The sequence below is a fragment of the Armigeres subalbatus genome, chromosome 3, assembly GCF_024139115.2.
Source record: "Armigeres subalbatus isolate Guangzhou_Male chromosome 3, GZ_Asu_2, whole genome shotgun sequence".
Classification (NCBI taxonomy): domain Eukaryota; kingdom Metazoa; phylum Arthropoda; class Insecta; order Diptera; family Culicidae; genus Armigeres; species Armigeres subalbatus.
In genome coordinates this window covers 227,522,039-227,539,517 of record NC_085141.1, presented here as the reverse complement: position 1 = coordinate 227,539,517, position 17,479 = coordinate 227,522,039, and the positions used below count along the sequence as shown (strand labels likewise).

At 43.5% G+C, this 17,479-nt stretch overlaps 2 protein-coding genes across 7 annotated transcripts in view; one reads left to right on the top strand and one right to left on the bottom strand.

Annotated features, from left to right (window-relative positions):
• Positions 1-17,479, bottom strand: part of LOC134220547 (uncharacterized) — a 120,109-nt gene that overhangs the window by 16,237 nt on the left and 86,393 nt on the right. For all 6 annotated transcript variants that reach the window (XM_062699631.1, XM_062699636.1, XM_062699634.1 and 3 more), the window contains one exon: positions 2,509-2,710. In XM_062699631.1, the coding sequence (XP_062555615.1) occupies positions 2,509-2,710 (202 nt within the window). The remainder of the gene's footprint in view (positions 1-2,508; positions 2,711-17,479) is intronic.
• On the top strand, positions 1,511-2,459 carry LOC134226332 (uncharacterized). Its single transcript, XM_062707051.1, has 2 exons — positions 1,511-1,937; positions 2,124-2,459. Exons 1-2 carry the CDS (start codon positions 1,657-1,659, stop codon positions 2,164-2,166), a joined length of 324 nt encoding a protein of 107 aa, XP_062563035.1. The 5' UTR covers positions 1,511-1,656; the 3' UTR covers positions 2,167-2,459.

The window sequence follows — 17,479 nt, the reverse complement described above, 5'->3', positions numbered from 1 at the left end:
TCGGTATTGGACAATATAATTTAACAACCCGTCGATCGAGCACGATTTATGTTTTGTTAGCAGTCAGGGCGGTCAGAGCTGATGGTTTGCTGATGAGTTTGTTTTTAAAACGAATATTTAGTTTCTGTTTGCTTTCACAGTGGATGGACGGATACAGTAGTATTCGTTTTAGCGTACACTTACAGTCATGGTTTCAAGAAGCCAATCGACAGTGCAACTCGTTTATAAGAATTAATAATATTTATTAAAATAATGCAAGTATTCCACAGATCCTTTAGTATATTTAATAACATTTACATAAACAATTACTTCACTTGGAAAAGTCAGTTGATTACATCTTTCTCTCTATTTTAGATTTTATGTTGAGTTTACATGAGTCATATGGTTAGCTTATTTTTCAAAAATAGTTAAAAAAAAACCCAGATTAATCCACCTAGCGGCGATGATGCCTTTCTCGTGCATCGTAAAATGTACTGAAAAAATCACATAGGAAAGGTCAAAAAAGCACTTTAGGGGGATAGATCGCATATTTTCTATCATTTTGCATGTTTTTGCATTAATTACTATGCATTCCCACCATTCTTGAAAAAAAATTTTTTTTCGATTTTGAAATTTTTTTCCAAGGGGGGACCCTTGGGAAAAAACAATGATTTTTCAATAATTCCGAAATGCAATGTCCGATCAGGCCAATTTTCAATAGCAAACAATGGGACCGCATTCCCCGTCGAATGCAACTTGTTGCGAGTGAATCGGGTAATGCTAAGTTCTAAAAAGTGTGTCTACAAAATTTGTACACATACACACATACACACACACACACATACATACATACACACAAACAGACATCACCTCAATTCGTCGAGCTGAGTCGATTGGTATATAACACTATGGGTCTCCGAGCCTTCTATCAAAAATTTGGTTTTGGAGTGAAATTATAGCCTTTACGTATACTTAGTATACGAGAAAGGCAAAAAGAGTGTCATAAAAATTGTCATTGAAAATTAGAATAAAAAAAATATGTGTTTGCAATATGCATATCAAGGTGACCCAAAAAAACCTTTTTTAAGTTTTTATGGGCTGTCCGCTTATTCTATTCTTTTTGTTGCCCCTATACTCTCGACAAAAATTTTCTCCAAGTTAGTCAACGTTTTGTCAGTGCTAAACTTATTGGAAGTTTAAAGCAAAATGTTTGGAGTAACATTAAAAATCAGTATTTTGACACAAATCCGTGTGTACGAGGGAATAGCATTGTGATTCTGTAGTTTTTAACCACAAATAACGCATTTTAGCGTCAAGAACAGAATTTAAATATTAAATAGAAAATAAATATTTTATATTCCCTTTTTCAGATATAAGTTTACAATGAATCTAGCACCACAAAAACGTTGACCGATTACAATAAAATTTTATCCAGAGCATCAAATGGTGGGATTTCTAAAAATATTTTCAGAACTCAATTTTCTTCAATTAGCGAGGCCTGGTAGGGTAAATTGCAAAATGTTGAACAACTAAATTCTTCGCCGTTGAACGCACGTAAATTTCTCATGGGTGTCCGACAACAAAGTTTAACTGTAATAAAACGCGACCGGCGCTTAGTCAGCACCAAGTAAACCAACCGATCGCATTCTTCTGTTGGAGTTCGTATAAGCAGAATCCATGTCGCTAAAAATGCATTTACCATGCTTCCGTTGGCTACTGGTGTTGAGTTCATTCGGTGCGTTGCTGACCCTGGTAAATGGATCTATTTTCTACTCTGGCCACACGCTTCCGGTGCCGAAACATCGTACCTATTTCGAGTCAGTCGGAGAGCAGCGATTGACCAGCAACAGATTCGAGGCGAGCGTAATCATACAAGAGGACATCCTCGAGAGGAAACAGTGCGAGTGCATTTCGAAGTACCTGTGCCACTCGCCACGTAACATAATTACCTTGCGATCGTAAGTACAAAATCTATTTAAATAATTTTCCAAATAATCAGTCTAGACAATTGCCCGACAAGTGTTGCACTGCGGTCAGCTCCCTGTCTATATTAGACGGGTGTTATTAATAGTAATGATCAATATTTACTCCAAAACGTCTCATTTCGGTTTTTTGCTTTGCCTTGGCGACCTTTCTTTACACAGGCGAGATTGCCATCATCACGAAAAAGTCTGCTGTGAAACATGAGAGCTGCGCCTCGACCGATACCAAAACACGAATTTGATCCAGAATGAATTTCAAGACTTGCACGATTATTTCTCGAGCGTAAGACGGACGGAAACAAAGCTTTTGTTTATACTTCAAGGCAATATTCTGCTGAGAAAGTGTTTTTAATACGAAGCGGTTAATTTAGGTTTGTACTTGGTTTTAAAATAAAATTGAAGAGGAATGTTGATCTAAAGCGTGTTAATAAATGAACTTTTTGAGAAACAACGATCATCCGGAGTTTCATTTTTATGCGCATTGCTTACCAATTGATTTATGTAAAGAAGTATGTTAATCCCAAATCAAGTGGAACAGTTAACCTACCGGTATGCTTCTCCTTGTCTACATCTCCGAAGTCCAGTGACGCATGCTTGCTGAGAAAGCGGGTGGTTGCCATTGCATCTTTCGCACTGTGTTTATTGTACGTCGTCCGAAGGCCCCAGTTCCACTCCAGATCACTTGTTATCCACGTTAGCAGATCATCCGCTCGGAGGATTACTTTATCGGAAATGGCCAGCACTTCGTCCTGGAATGAAAAAATAGTGAAAAAAGAGTTTCTCTTTAGTAATGGAAGGTTTTAAAGTTGTATTTGAAGTCAGTGATGTGATCGATAGTTTGGACTAAGTTTCACTCATTCTCCAACGTGGTTAGTGCATATTTTTTTTTCAATTTGTTTAAAAAATATATTCATCGAAGTGAAATATCTTATTTAGTTTTCACTTATTTAACTAATAGAACGAGCCAGCGACCATCTTCCCCTATATCTCTTAATGCTAATGAGATGGACGCTTACAATATTAAACAAAGTTGTTCAGGACATCTAGGCCTTCCGTCTAGATGAGAATTCATCCGTTTGGCGGTGGTAGCATTTTTTACATCTAATGTAATCAATACACAGTACCTAATACCTCTTCTATTCAAACCACGCGCTACCCTAGCCGTATCCGCTACCGATCGAATTGCTTCAATGGTGAACTGACTTTTACGGAACCCATCCTGGTTGCTTGATAAGCCGCCAGCACATTCCGTGTAAACCGGCAATCAATTCAGGATCGCCTTTTCCAACAACTTACCAATTGTATCGAGCAGGCAGATTGGTCTGTTACCGAAGGGTCTTCCGGGTGCTTCCCGGGCTTGGGCAACAGCATCAGTTTCTACCGTTTCCAACGGTCTGGAAAGTTTTCTTCGTCCAGGCATCGTTGAAGGCAACTCCTGAGCCTATTCGGATTAGTAAGAATCGCACGTTTAAGGACCAGGTTTGGGATTTCATCTGGACCTGGTACCTTATTCATGTTAAGTTTTCTTGCAGCGACGATAAGCTCGTTGCTAGTTACTAGTGGTACCACGTCAACTGACTCGTACGGTGTAACGGGCCAATCCAAAATAACTCTTCTACGATACTGGCTAACATCTCCGGTGACTTTTCAGAAGGTGTGTTATTAGTTCTAGCCATCACTATCCTGTATGCATCCCCTATGGAGTGTCATTAGTCATCCTACACAGCTACTCAAAGCAGGCTTTTTTTCCTACGTTTGATCTCGTAGTTTAGAGCTCTGCTCGCTGTCTTGAACACCTGGAGTCTTTCGATACTGTCCACTTCGGTTCTAGCACTTCGCAATCTTCTTTTAGTTCTATGACAGGTGCTACGAAGATCAGTGGTTGAGATTCAACTGAGATATCTGCATGTCCGAACCCGTTCGGAAGCCGGACAGGCCAGTTCACCGGATGGGTGTTTGTTGTCTACGCCAGGAGCGCAGATCAAACACCTCGATGCAGCCTGGCAGGTGTGAGCGTTGTATCCTTCGGCTCTACACCTTCGGCGTAGCCTACTCCAATCTGGACCCCTGCAGTCATATATGACTTATGTCCAAATCGAAGGACTTAAAGCAGACCTGAGTTTGTTGATTTATGCTCATCGGGCATACTGACCAACCCACCTTCAACGTGGCCTTATCCAGCACCTTCTTGACATTAGGAAAGGGTACTTGGAATGTGGCAACCTGCGTGTCCGCTCGACCCTTCTTTAACAGAATCGCGGTATCCTGGATTTCGACGCCACATTGTTCTCTTAGTGCAGCCACCAGGTCTCCGGCTGCGGTTATTTCATCCAGGCCCCGACACTGGACTACTTCTACTGGACATAGTGCCTAGACATGCACCTCATTACCCAGCACCTCTTTTGTCAATTTTTTTTATACGCGGCACTCTCTTGCGCAGCATCCCACTTCAGAACAAGAATCATCTCACTCTTCTGCATTCTGCTAATACAATACATCCTCACTCATGCCAACGAGTTTTTCAACCTGCTTATGGCCCTCAGTACACCGGCGTAGCTTTTGCCCTCGGTGTCGTGATTTCTGGTTCTTAATTCACAAAATGCCAGAAGAGGTTTGGAGTCTCTTGATAAGTCTTGCTCCTCTTTTAATTATGGATTCTTGATAATCTGTTCTTGATCTTCTCCTTTTCTTCAAATTTGATCCGTTCGTCATGCCATCCGTTGTAAGAATGACCTCTTGCCCCGTTGACACCCGCCTTTTATACAGTTTGGCGTTGGCAACGGTTATGTGTTGTTTGTTATACTTAACCCCACCTACCATGATCCATTTTGTCGAATTTCTAGAAATTGTGATGCAAACACCGAAAATGCCATAGAGTGGCGGATTAACTTATTATTTATTGTTGAACGAAATAATGTATCAATTTGAATAATGTTGTATTTATTGATCAAGCCTTATTCTCTACACTCGGCTTTGACAATAATTGCGTCGCCTTTGCCCCTTAAACTACAGCCATTGCATGGTGCGCCCTTTCGTATACGGACGTTGCCTTTCTTGACCACCGCTCCTTTCTGCCTCTCAGCGGTTTTCTTTGCGGCTTCCTTTTCCGCTCGTTTCGCTTTTTTGGGGTTCACGACCTCCTTCCATAGAAGGCGAACCTCTTTTGGTGGAGAAACTTGCCGCTGCCGTTCCGTTCCTCTCTGCTGGTACTGGCTTGGCAGTAGCTCCTTTATGATCGGCTTTCAACCCAACCTTACTGAGTTACTAACTCCTTACTGAGCTTAGGAGTTGCACCAGTGACGACCATGCGTCTTCGGAGTTCTGCAAGTTGGTTTTCTCAGAAAGAAGCCGAATCTTCAATTCGGGCTCCTTCCTGGCCTCCGTAGCCTGGCTCACTGACAACTCCTTCTCAGTAAATAGGAGGATCTTTCGTTCCGCCCCCTTACTGGCCTCCAGCAGGGACCTTAATTCCTGCTTTGCCTCTACAATGACGTTGCAGAGGGTCATCACAGACATCTTTAGATCCCTGCTGCATTTCCCGCGGTAATTCAGAATGGACATGATCACGTGATGGTCGTGATCAGTTCCATTTTCTGGCCTCATGGTGGCTTGTCATAGCCTCGTTAATGACCTTGGTCAGAATGGAGCCATCCATTTTGATCTCGACTTGCGCTTCCTCCGCCTTACCACGTTCCTTTCTGTCGCCTACCCCTGGCGTCCATAGCGACCGATTAAGACCACTTCGTCTGGCAAAAAAGTATCCACTTTGTTCAGCATCAGATCAAGCATAACATGCTAAGGAACTTCAATATCAAACGCATCACCAAATATTATTCGTTTGGTATTGAAATACCTAAGCGTGTGTGGTGATCTACCACTTCATTGTTTATGCTTAAAGTATAGGGCTGCAAAATGGTGGGTTGACATCAAGGAAGGAACGCCCAACAGCGCTCTGGTCCCCACAAGTTCCTATCTCACGCTTCCACGGGTCGTCCGATGACAAAAGACCGCCAGCTAAGGGTTGTGTACTTAGCTAGTAGTGCAGCCTGGGCACTGTTGTCCTTCTGACATCAGGTAGAGTGAGAAGGTACGCCTCGAGCGTCTGTTCACCAGGAGGTGCGGCTCAAACAGCGTCTGCCTGGTAACCAGCGGCTGATTAACGAAATGCTGTATCGCGTCAGCTATACCTAAGGTGGCAACCCCATCATCGCGATGTAGGTAACGCGACCCCGGTAAGGTAGCTTACTGAAGCCTCTCAAATACCATGAAAAATGGAGATAGAACGTTATTTTTGGCAACCGACTCGGCAACGAAATAATGACTATAATTGGAAACTCGGTACCTGGAATGTCAGGACCCTAAATGAACCTGGACGAGTGAGCCTTCTGGCTCCTGAACTGCAGAAGGTTGGAGTGAACGTGGCTGCTATTCAAGAAGTCCAATGGCCTAGATCCGGAGAACGTGAATTCCGAGCCGTGGACCCCACGACCAACACTGCATTCGAGTATAACATCTATCACAGCGGCGGTGAAAAAAGCAGAGCATGGAGTTGGTTTCGTAGTGATGGGCAAGCAGTTGAAGCGAGTGATGCGGTGGAAACCCATTAGCGAACGAATCTGTGTGTTGAGGATACGGGGCAAATTCTTCAATTACAGCCTAATCAACGTTTACGCACTGACAAACGATAAATCCGACGACGTGAAGGACAAGTTTTATGAATGTCTTGATGAAGCCTATGGAGAGTGCCCAAAGCATGACGTGAAAATTGTTATCGGACACGCTGACGCTCAGGTCGATAGAGAGGACATTTTCCGTCCAATAATCGGTAGGGATAGCCTTCACTCCGCTACCAATGACAACGGCCTACGGCTAGTAAATTTTGCTGCTGCCAGAGGGATGGCCATCAGTAGCACCTACTTTGCACGAAAGAACATCCGAAGGCACACCTGGAGACACCCAAATGGTGAAACTTGCAACCAGATAGACCATGTTCTGGTGGATGGGCGCCATTTCTCGATGTGCGGACATTCAGAGGTCCGAACATTGACTCTGATCACTACCTCTTACTTACTTACTTATGGATCCTGTACACCTCCGGTGGTGCAAAGGGCCGACTTGAAAGATCTCCATCCTGAGCGTTGCCCGGCTATCGCTTTAACCTGTTGCCAGGTTAGATTTCGGTCGACTTCTTTTATTTCTTTATTGAGTCTTCGCCGCCATGAGCCTCTGGGTCTGCCTCTGCTGCGATGTCCCGCTGGGTTCCAGTCTAATGCTTGTTTACAGATTTCGTTTCCGCCCCTACGTAGAGTGTGGCCGACCCAGCCCCACTTCCGATCCCGAATTTCTGTTGCTATCGGCCTCTGGTGACAACGACGATGGAGCTCATTGTTTGAGATCCAGTTGTGAGGCCACCAGGCCCGAATTATATACCGCAGGCATCTGTTAATGAACACCTGCAGCCGTTGAGTGTTCTCCACTGATACACACCATGTTTCGCTAGCGTATAACAGCACAGATTTCACGTTAGAGTTGAAAATTCGTATTTTGGTGCGTTCACTTATCTGCCTGTTTTTCCAGATATTTCTTAAACTCGCAAAGGCAGCCCTTGCTTTCTTGATCCGTGCGCCTATGTCGATCTTGGTACCACCGTCTGACGCCATTTGGCTACCAAGATATTGGAAGCTTTCAACATTCTCCACTGGTTGCCCGGCTACTGTGAAACTGGAAGGAGTCGCCGTGTTTACATCCAACGATTTGGTTTTGTTGACGTTGATGACTAAACCTGCCGAAGAGGAGCGCTCGGCAAGGTCGCTGAGCTTACTCTGCATATCAGAGCGCCGTTGCGCGAGGAGTGCAACGTCATCAGCCAATTCGAAGTCGTTTAGATGCTCCATGGTTATAGGCTGCCATAACAGCCCGCGGTTTGGTTCACGGTCAATCGCACCTACCAGAATCTCATCGATTACGATGAGGAACAGTAACGGTGATAGGATTCATCCTTGCCTCACACCAGCTACGACCCGGATAGGGTCGGACAGGACCCCATTGTGCAGCACTCTACACGAAAAGGCCTCGTACTGTGCTTCGATGAGGCCGATGATTTTCTCAGGAACTCCCTTGCGTCTCAGGGCGCCCCACATATTCTCGTGGTTGAGACGGTCGAAAGCTTTTTCGTAGTCAATGAATACCAGGTAAAGGGACTCTTGGAATTCGTTGACCTGCTCCAGAATGATGCGGAGCGTGACAATATGGTCCACACAGGATCTTCCGGCACGGAATCCGGCTTGCTGCCGCCGGAGAGTCGCATCGATCTTCTCCTGAATCCGGGCTAGGATAATTTTGCATAGAACTTTGAGAACGGTACACAGCAACATAATGCCTCGCCAGTTATCGCATACAGTCAGGTCACCCTTTTTGGGCACCTTTACTAAGATACCTTGCATCCAGTCGACCGGGAAAGTTGCGGTGTCCCAGATATTATGAAATAAACGATGCAGTAGTTGAGCGGATGTCATGGGGTCAGCTTTGAGCATCTCGGCTGATATGCGGTCGACCCCTGGGGCTTTATTCGATTTCATGCTTTGGATGGCTGTTTGAATCTCTAGCAGCGATGGAGCTTCGGTATTGACGCGTGTTATACGTCGGATCCTAGGCAGATCATGCCGAGGTGGTGATGGCCTGGCTGGCACTTGAAAAAGTTGTTCGAAGTGCTCGAACCAGCGTTTCAGCTGGTCAGTTGGGTCGGTCAATAACTGATCATTCGCGTCTTTCACAGGCATCGTTGCATTCATCTTCGCCCCGCTTAAGCGTCGTGAGATATCGTAGAGGAGGCGAATGTCCCCGGTTGCGGCGGCTCTCTCTCCTTCGTCGGCCAGAGAGTCTGCCCACGCTCGCTTGTCCCGTCGACATGAGCGTTTTACTTCCTTCTCAAGAGCCGCGTATCGTTGACGGGCTAAGACTTTGGCTCCTCTGGTTTTCGATCGCTCTATCGCGGCTTTGGCTTCTCTTCGCTCCTCTATCTTCCTCCAGGTCTCATCGGTGATCCATTGTTTTCTCTGGGTGCGTAGTTCACCCAGATTGTTCTCGCTGGTGGCGATGAAGGCATTCTTGATGGCGGTCCATTGGTCTTCCACGCTGCCACCTTCCGGAATATCTGCAGCACGCGTCTCCAGTTCTTCAACGAAGGACCGTTTCACCGTGGCATCTTCCAGTCGGCGTGTGTTGAATCGTCGTCCAACTCTTTCCTCCTGCCGACGAATCCGCGCAATGCGCAGGCGTATTTCGCCGATGAGGAGGTGATGATCAGACGCGATATCGGCACTACGTTTATTCCGTACATCAAGAAGGCTCCGTTTCCATTTTCGGCTGATGCAGATGTGGTCGATTTGATTTTCTGTAAAGCCGTCACGGGAGACCCACGTGACCTTGTGAACCGGTCGATGAGGGAAGAGCGATCCCCCGATCACCATGTCGTTATTACCACAAAATTCTGCGAACAGCTCTCCGTTTCGCTCATTTCTCCGAGACCATGGCGTCCCATAATGCGCTCATGGTTCGAGTTGTCGGATCCGATCTTCGCATTGAAGTCGCCCAAACAGATCTTGATATCACCCTTCGGAATTCTATCTACGACGGCATTGAGTTGACTGTAAAAGTTCTCTTTGTCTTGCAGATCGGCAGCATCGGTTGGCGCATAACATTGGATTATAGTAAGGTTTCGGACCCGTGTTCTAAATCTGGCAACGATTATCCTTTCACTTATAGGTTCCCACTTCATAAGCGCAGAGTGTGCCTGAGCGCTTAGTAGGAAGCCAACTCCGCGTTGCCGGGGAGCGTGTTCACCTCGTAAACCAGAGTATAGCAGAACTTGTCCCGACGGCGTCCTGTGTTCTCCAAAGTTTGGCCAACGGACTTCACTCAGTCCCAGGATCTCAAGCTTCATGCGGCGTGCCTCATTGGCAAGTTGTGCCAATTTACCCTGCTGGGCTAGGGTTAAAACGTTCCATGTTCCTATTCGTGTCCGTTGTTTCGCGCTAAGAGTCGTCGCCGTAAAATCAGTCCGTATTCTTTCATTATCGGATTCTCGAACAAATTGATGTTTCGGGAACAGTAGGTTGTTGGCCCAAGGTTCCCTATCCACCGGGATGGGGCTGCCATCTTAGGTATAGCTTCCGGGGAATAGCATTTCATACTCAGCCGCTGGATGCCAGAACAGACGCTGTTGGAGCCGCACTTCCTTGGTGGACAGACGCTCGATCAGTCGGGTCAAATTTGTTTAAAGTCCTACCCAACACCAGGACTAGGCTAGTGCGCTTTGAGCGGCACACGGTCGCTTTGATCACTACCTCGTTGTCAGTAAAATTCGATCACGGTTGTCAACTGTATCGAACGAAAGATCACAGCGAACGATGCGTTACAATATCCAGCGATTGTCAGCGGAAGGAGTATCGGCTGAGTACCGCCAGAAGCTCGACGAACAGATAAGTGCAATCAACGTTAGCGACAATATCAACGATCTATGGGAGTCGATCCATGGAGCGGTGAGAGCACAACAGCACGAGAAGTGGTAGGCACTGCACAGAGGCGACCCAGGACGGGTTGGTTCGATGTGGAGTGTCAAAGAGTGACAGACGAGAAGAACGTTGCCAGAATCTGGATGGTGGTTGCGAGGTACCGAATAGAGAATAGAGATCGGTAAAAGGAAGCAAGAGCAGCCGAAAAACGAACTCACCGCAGGAAGAAGAACAAGTTATTAGTGAGGTGCAGGAAAAAATGGAGCAGAACGATATACGAAGGTTTCATGAGTATGTCAATGGCGTGCGGAGGAAGACAGCGCCATCTCCCGTCATGTGCAACGACCAACAAGGGAATTTGCTGACAGATAAAACCGAAGTGACTGCCAGGTGGAAGCAACACTTCGAAACTTTGTTGAATAGAGGAAGTGACGGTGCGTCGGTGAGCAGAATAAATATTAGTGACGATGGACAAGCTGTGGAGTCACCTACACTAGATGAGATTGAAAAAGCTGTTAAAGAGCTGAAAACAATAAGGCTGCGGGGAAGGACCAGCTCCCGGCTGAACTTCTCAAACATGGCAATGAGCAGCTTTAAGAAATTCTGCACCATATTATGTCGAAAATATGGGAAGACGAGGAAATGCCTGCTAGCTGGTTGGACGGCCTCATTTGCCCTCTCTTTAAGAAAGGGCACATACTGGAGTGCGCCAATTACCGAGGAATAACCCTCCTTAATTCGGCGTACAAAATTATGTCCCGTATTCTGTTCAACAGATTGAGACCGCTTGAAGAGTCTTTCGTCGGCGAATACCAAGCAGGTTTTCGTGAGGGCCGATCAACGACGGATCAAATGTTTACCCTGAGACAAATCCTTGATAAATTCCGGGAGTACAACTTGCAGACACATCATCTGTTTATTGATTTCAAGGCGGTGTACGATTCAGTGAAACGGAATGAATTAAGGCAAATTATGCTTGAACATGGTTTTCCGGCGAAACTGATACGGCTGGTTCGTATAACGATGGACGGATCAAAAATCATGTATAAGGGTTGCGGATGAAATATCGACGTCATTTGTTACCTTAGATGGATTAAAAGAGGGTGATGCACTCTCGAATCTACTGTTCAATATAGCGCTCGAGGGAACGATTAGGAGAGCTAGCGTGCAAAGAAGTGGTACCATTATCACAAGATCGCGTATGCTCCTGGGATTTTCGGACGATATCGATATTATCGGGATTGATCGCCGTGCCGTGGAAGAGGCTTTTGTGCCTTTTAAGAGGGAGACAGCGAGGATTGGACTCACGACCAATACCAGCAAAACGAAGTACATGGTCGCTGGCTATCAACGTGGGTTCATTAGCGGTGGTGGTAGCGAAATGGTGCTGGATGGTGAAACATTTGAAGTGGTAGAATAATTTGTGTATCTTGGAACATTAGTGACGTGCGATAATGATGTTACCTGCGAGCTGAAAAGGCGTATTGCAGCTGCAAATATGGCTTCTTACGGACTTCGTAACCAGCTTAAGTCCCGTAGTCTGCAAACGAAAACAAATTTCGTGCTGTATACTACTCTGATTCTTCCGGTGGCTTTATACGGCCATGAGACATGGACGGTAAAGGAGGCTGATCGGAGAGCTTTCGAAGTGTTTGAGTGTAAGGTGCTGCGGACAATACTCGGCGGTAAACAGGATAACGGTATCTGGTGGCGTCGCATGAATCACGAATTATACCAGGTGTATAAAGGGCTGTATATTATTAATCTTATACAACACGGTAGACTACGGTGGGCTGGTCATGTTGTTCGTATGCCGGAAGAACGTCAAGCGAAGATAATATTTAGTAGAGAACCCGGAAGAGGCCACAGGCTTCGTGGAAGGCCGCGTACACGATGACTTTTTGCAGTTGAAGAGGAGCTGAGGGCGCTCAATGTTCAGGGCGACTGGAAGCGATTGGCCCAGGATCGAGTCCAGTGGAGAAGGATACTCCATTCGGCGTAGGTTCATCGAAGAGCTGTAGCCCATCAAGTATCAAATAAGTATTTTGCATATTATTTTTTGGTAGGGGAACTGTTCCGTTTTCCATCTCACTGAACATATATTCATCTCACCGCAAAACAAAGAAATACAGCACCAATCTCGTCGTTTCTTTTTGCTAACACGCGTGCTCACTGGTGAAAAAAATCACAAAAATGAGAAACCAACCAAATTCCTTTTCATTGCTTTGTTTTTGATGGGATGGAAATAGGAGCTGTGGGATGAAGTGCCGAACCGTTCCCCTATTTTATCTCTTATGCAAGGCTAGTTCATACCAATTTCTGTTACCAAGGTCGTCGCTCCTGCTCGGACAGACTTAGGCTGAACTAAATGAATTAAATAATCGTAAATAATGTTTTCCGTTTTTGTCACATTTCCTATTTTATCCACCCAAAATTCACCAGGGAATAATAGAATCGGGATATTACTGTATATATAATTTGAGGTTGAAGGGACATAGGAGGTAGGATTACTTCTTACAGTTCATTCAAAGTTAATTGAATGTATTTCGGGTATTTTTTTTCTTGATGGTCCCGTAGGAATTATTTTGAACATAAATATTCTAATAGTTTGAATTTAAAAGCTGAGAAGATAAACAACTATTATTTTAAATGCGAAAGTGAATAGAACTAACTGCAAAAGATAGGAATATATTCCTTCCGTTAGGCACATAAGATCACTAAAATAGTTCGATTTTAAGAGCAAAATTGCCGTTCCAGTACCAATTACCAATTTACCAATTTACAAAAAGTTCCTAGAAATACACTTTCTGCGTTCGGGACCCGGCCCAAGTTGCAAAACGACTGAAACTTAAAACGCTCATTGGCGGATTCAAAGCCTTCTTTATACTAACTGAAGCGCCACACTATGTTTGTCGATAGGAAACATGCAGTATTCTTGACAAAAACCTCTATCGGCCGGCAGTGTGTGTCTTTGCTCAGCTGTCGACATTGCGATACTTTACAGTGCAACTCACACAGAGCAGATCGCATCAGATGGAAACTCCGTAAGCACATTGCAGTCGACTTGAAAAGCTTCCTCTGTCATCGGCGGTGATTATTGAAATGTGGGCCTCGAATAAAATTGAAAGCTCACACATTGTTGAGTGTTGGTGACTTTGCCGTGTGGGGCCTTCCTTAGCCGTGCGGTAAGATGCGCGGCTACAAAGCAAGACCATGCGGAAGGTGGCTGGGTTCGATTTAGGAAATTTACGGGTTGTAAATTTTCTCGACTTATCTGGGCATAAATGTATCATCGTGTTGGCCTCATGGATATATGATGCATAAGCGGTAACTCGGCTTTAAAACATCGCGGTTAACAACTGTGGGAGTGTTTAAATAACACTAAGCTGTGAGGCCGCAATGTCCCAGTGACGGACGTAATGCAAATAAGAAGAAGAAAAACAAGCGACTTCGAGTATGCCTTCTAGTCGTATTATGAAAGGTCAATTATGCATTATCTAGCATCACTTTTGTGTATTAATTATCGAAAGTGAAAATACGCAAGCGACAATATCAGCTCATTTATCAATGTCATAAGACAAATATGACTTTTTATTATTATTATTTGAAGCCACGTACAGACATGGTGGTTACCTACATGTTATGGTATATCAAAAAGTATATGAAGAATCGAACCGTAATATGAGAATCATGGAGATGGAATCATTTAGACGACATATTTATCTATAGGTAATAATCGCCACAATGGTCTACAAGTAAACTCAGGCATACCAATTATTAAGATAGTAGTCTAACAGTAATTGTGTAGGTATACTCATGCATTTCGCTAGCAATCAACTCCAGTTAACAACATCATGAGTGATGAGCTCATGGACAACAACATGGTACAGGTCTGAACAAGTGGAATGAGAAATAGGCGCAGGAAAATAAATTATTTTTACTAATTTTATCGCCATGCCAAGCAATTCGTAATCTCCCCCTTATCACTTTCTTCAGTTGTACATCGGACGCGGACGTGGGTGTTGCGCGAACGGCAACGCTATATAGGCCGCTGCTGCCAGCAGTAAATACATGCAGAGAAGCATAACTGCGTCCTACCCAGCACAGCCGTCCCGTGCATATCGCCTAGCGGTGACTACTAGTGGTGCTTTAATTTTAACACTCATTCCAGCAGCAGACGCGCTCCTGGGCAATGTGGCAGAGCTTAAACCGCGATACCGTCAAGCACCGGTTATCGGATGCTGTAGGTTGCTCCCCATATTTCAATACAATGTAATCTAGCAATCGGAGAATGACAGAACAGAATTATTAATTACTAGGTACGGAAAATGATTAATCCCGGAAACTGTTGCACTACGGTATTGAGTCGTATCGCATATGCAGCTATAAAGCAATAGCAGCTTTTCGATGACAGACCAGCGATCATTATCCGGTTTTTTGAGCTGAACACCGTTTGCGTGTGTGTTTTTTCCCTCTCGTCTACTTCTTGGGGTTTCAAGTTTGGCATTGAAATTTCTCGAGGTGTTTTGCCTCTTTCCCTTCATGTTAGTTACTATAGTGATGCTAAACAACATAGCGAGCTTTCGGAGTAGTCAAGTTATTCTCTTTATTCTCTTGAGCGATTGATGTTTCTGCCGTACTTTTTAGCATGAATTGGTGTTTGTGCGAAGTGTGTCACGGATTCTTATCAATTTTATGTCTAATATCGTATTGCTTCAATAGCCACAATTATAAATTGTTGCATTTCCACAATAAATAATTGAGAACTTTTTATGTCAATCAATCTAAAGCCCGGTGAATTCGGGGAAATTTCTATCCCCCGTATAGTTTGTTATTGATTCTGAACACCTTCTGAAGCGATATGATACTACATATTTTGAAAAATTGAATTTAACGTTGTTAGTCAAACCTGAGGGCAGAACAATTGAGAATATATAGTATAGTATTGGCACTTTGATGTTGCATGAAGAAGAAGAAGAAGCAGAAAGATGATAATCGAAAAAATCTCCACGGGAAACCATACGAAGAACTTTTTAAAACTCTTCTCAAAACATCTAGAAGCAATTTAATTATGAACGGTAAGCAGTTCGGCAGTGGCGTAGCCACGGGGGTGGTTTTGGACATAAAACCCCCCCAGAGACCAAATTTTTAGAAGAAATTTTTTTTTCGAAAAAAAAATTGTTCGGAAAACCCCCCCCCCCCCCCCCCAGACCGATTTTCTGGCTACGCCACTGAGTTCGGGGTTGGACTTTTCTTCTACTGCATAATAAACATAATATTTCTATTCGAAATTTTATTTTGTAAAATTACACTTAATACACAGTATAAGAAAAGTCCAACCCGTACTGTTTACCGTTTATAATTAAATTGCTTCTAGAATTTTTGAGAAGAGTTTTAAAAACTTCTTCGTATGGTTTCCCGTGGAGATTTTTTCGATTATCATCTTTCTGCTTCTTCTTCTTCATGCAACATCAAAGCGCCATTTGGATTTTCTTTTCAGTACTCAGAAAAATTTATTGTGGAAGGCTAGTTAATTCAGGGTTGTTACGGAAATCCTAAAATATTGTCCGCACCGACTAAAATCCGCGCAACCTAGAACTAAATTCTCAGTAAATACCCTTTAGAGGTGGGCCAGACAAGGGCTGAAAGACTCTTTAATAAATATATTAAAAAAAAAGTAAATACACGTGAACTGTCAATTTTGGTTACCACAATTTACTGAAAGTGTTTTATAATATTACTGATTCTAAATGTGATTTTAAATTTCACCTTTGTACCAAATTGAAAATAGAACTAAGAAAATCACAGTTAATATAACAACCCTTCTAGATGGTCCTCTTCAGTCTTCACCACCGGTGTTGGTAGAATCATGCTCAAATCTCACTCGACGAAGCCTCATGCGCGAGCTGACTCGCTTGCGATTCTGCATAGAGAGCATCGCGCATGAGTTTTTCACGCAGAATCGCATCGTTTCGCTCATTCGCCGAAAAATGATTTCGCTCCAAAAAATGTCAATACCCAATCGAAACGTATTTTATGTTTACGTATGGATTTGTTATCCATTGTTTTAAGCAGAGAAAGTTATTCCGATGAATTTAACGAAGAACACTCAAAAATCACGCAATGATGCAAATTGCGAGTCGAATTATAGACGATTCTCTGGGCCATTAGTCGGGTGAGGTTTGCCTCGCGCTTGATTTGAATCGTGGATGAGATTTGAAAATTTGAGTTTTCACCAACACTGGAATATTTATATTTTTTTTATAATAGTACTTTTAATTAACGTTTACTTTTTTTTTTGTTAATAACTTGGCTGCGCATATGCACAACACATGTTTCGAAATAGACAAATTGATATAACATTTGCGGAAAAGAATCCACGTATTTTGAGGGTATCGAACTCTCCATCTACTACTCCTCGACGTTTACTTCTATTTTTTATTTTTTCTAGAGAAGTGCTTTAAATTAATGAGCAGTTTTTTTTTGTCGTAAACTAGCATAATGATGAAAGAGATACTGGCATAAACAATGAAGTATGATGCTATAAAAAGGATCAGGATGTGTAGCAACCGTATGAATAATCAAATCCATAATTATTCACTGTTCAAGGTAAAATAAGTCTCAAAAACTGAAAATTGAGGAAAAAATTATAGATTGGTAACAAGCAATGAAAAACATAGAGGTTATTACCTTTCATTATTATCTCAATAATGGGATTTACAGCCCTACACACAATTTCACAGATTTTGATGAATTTTGCTTCAATTCACTGAAATCTCAACAGCAGAATTATTCGGTAATTATTTCACCAAATTTTCTGCGATTTTTCCTTTGTTCAACTGTCAAAACCAACAAAAATCTGTAAAATTATTCACCGAACAGTTCTGCTGTTGAGATTTCGGGGAAATTTCACAGAAATCTGCGATTTGTTTTAAGTGTGTAGGCTGGGTCATCTCTGAAACATGAAGGTGTTGGAGTAGATCGATGCCAAAATATTGGCAAATG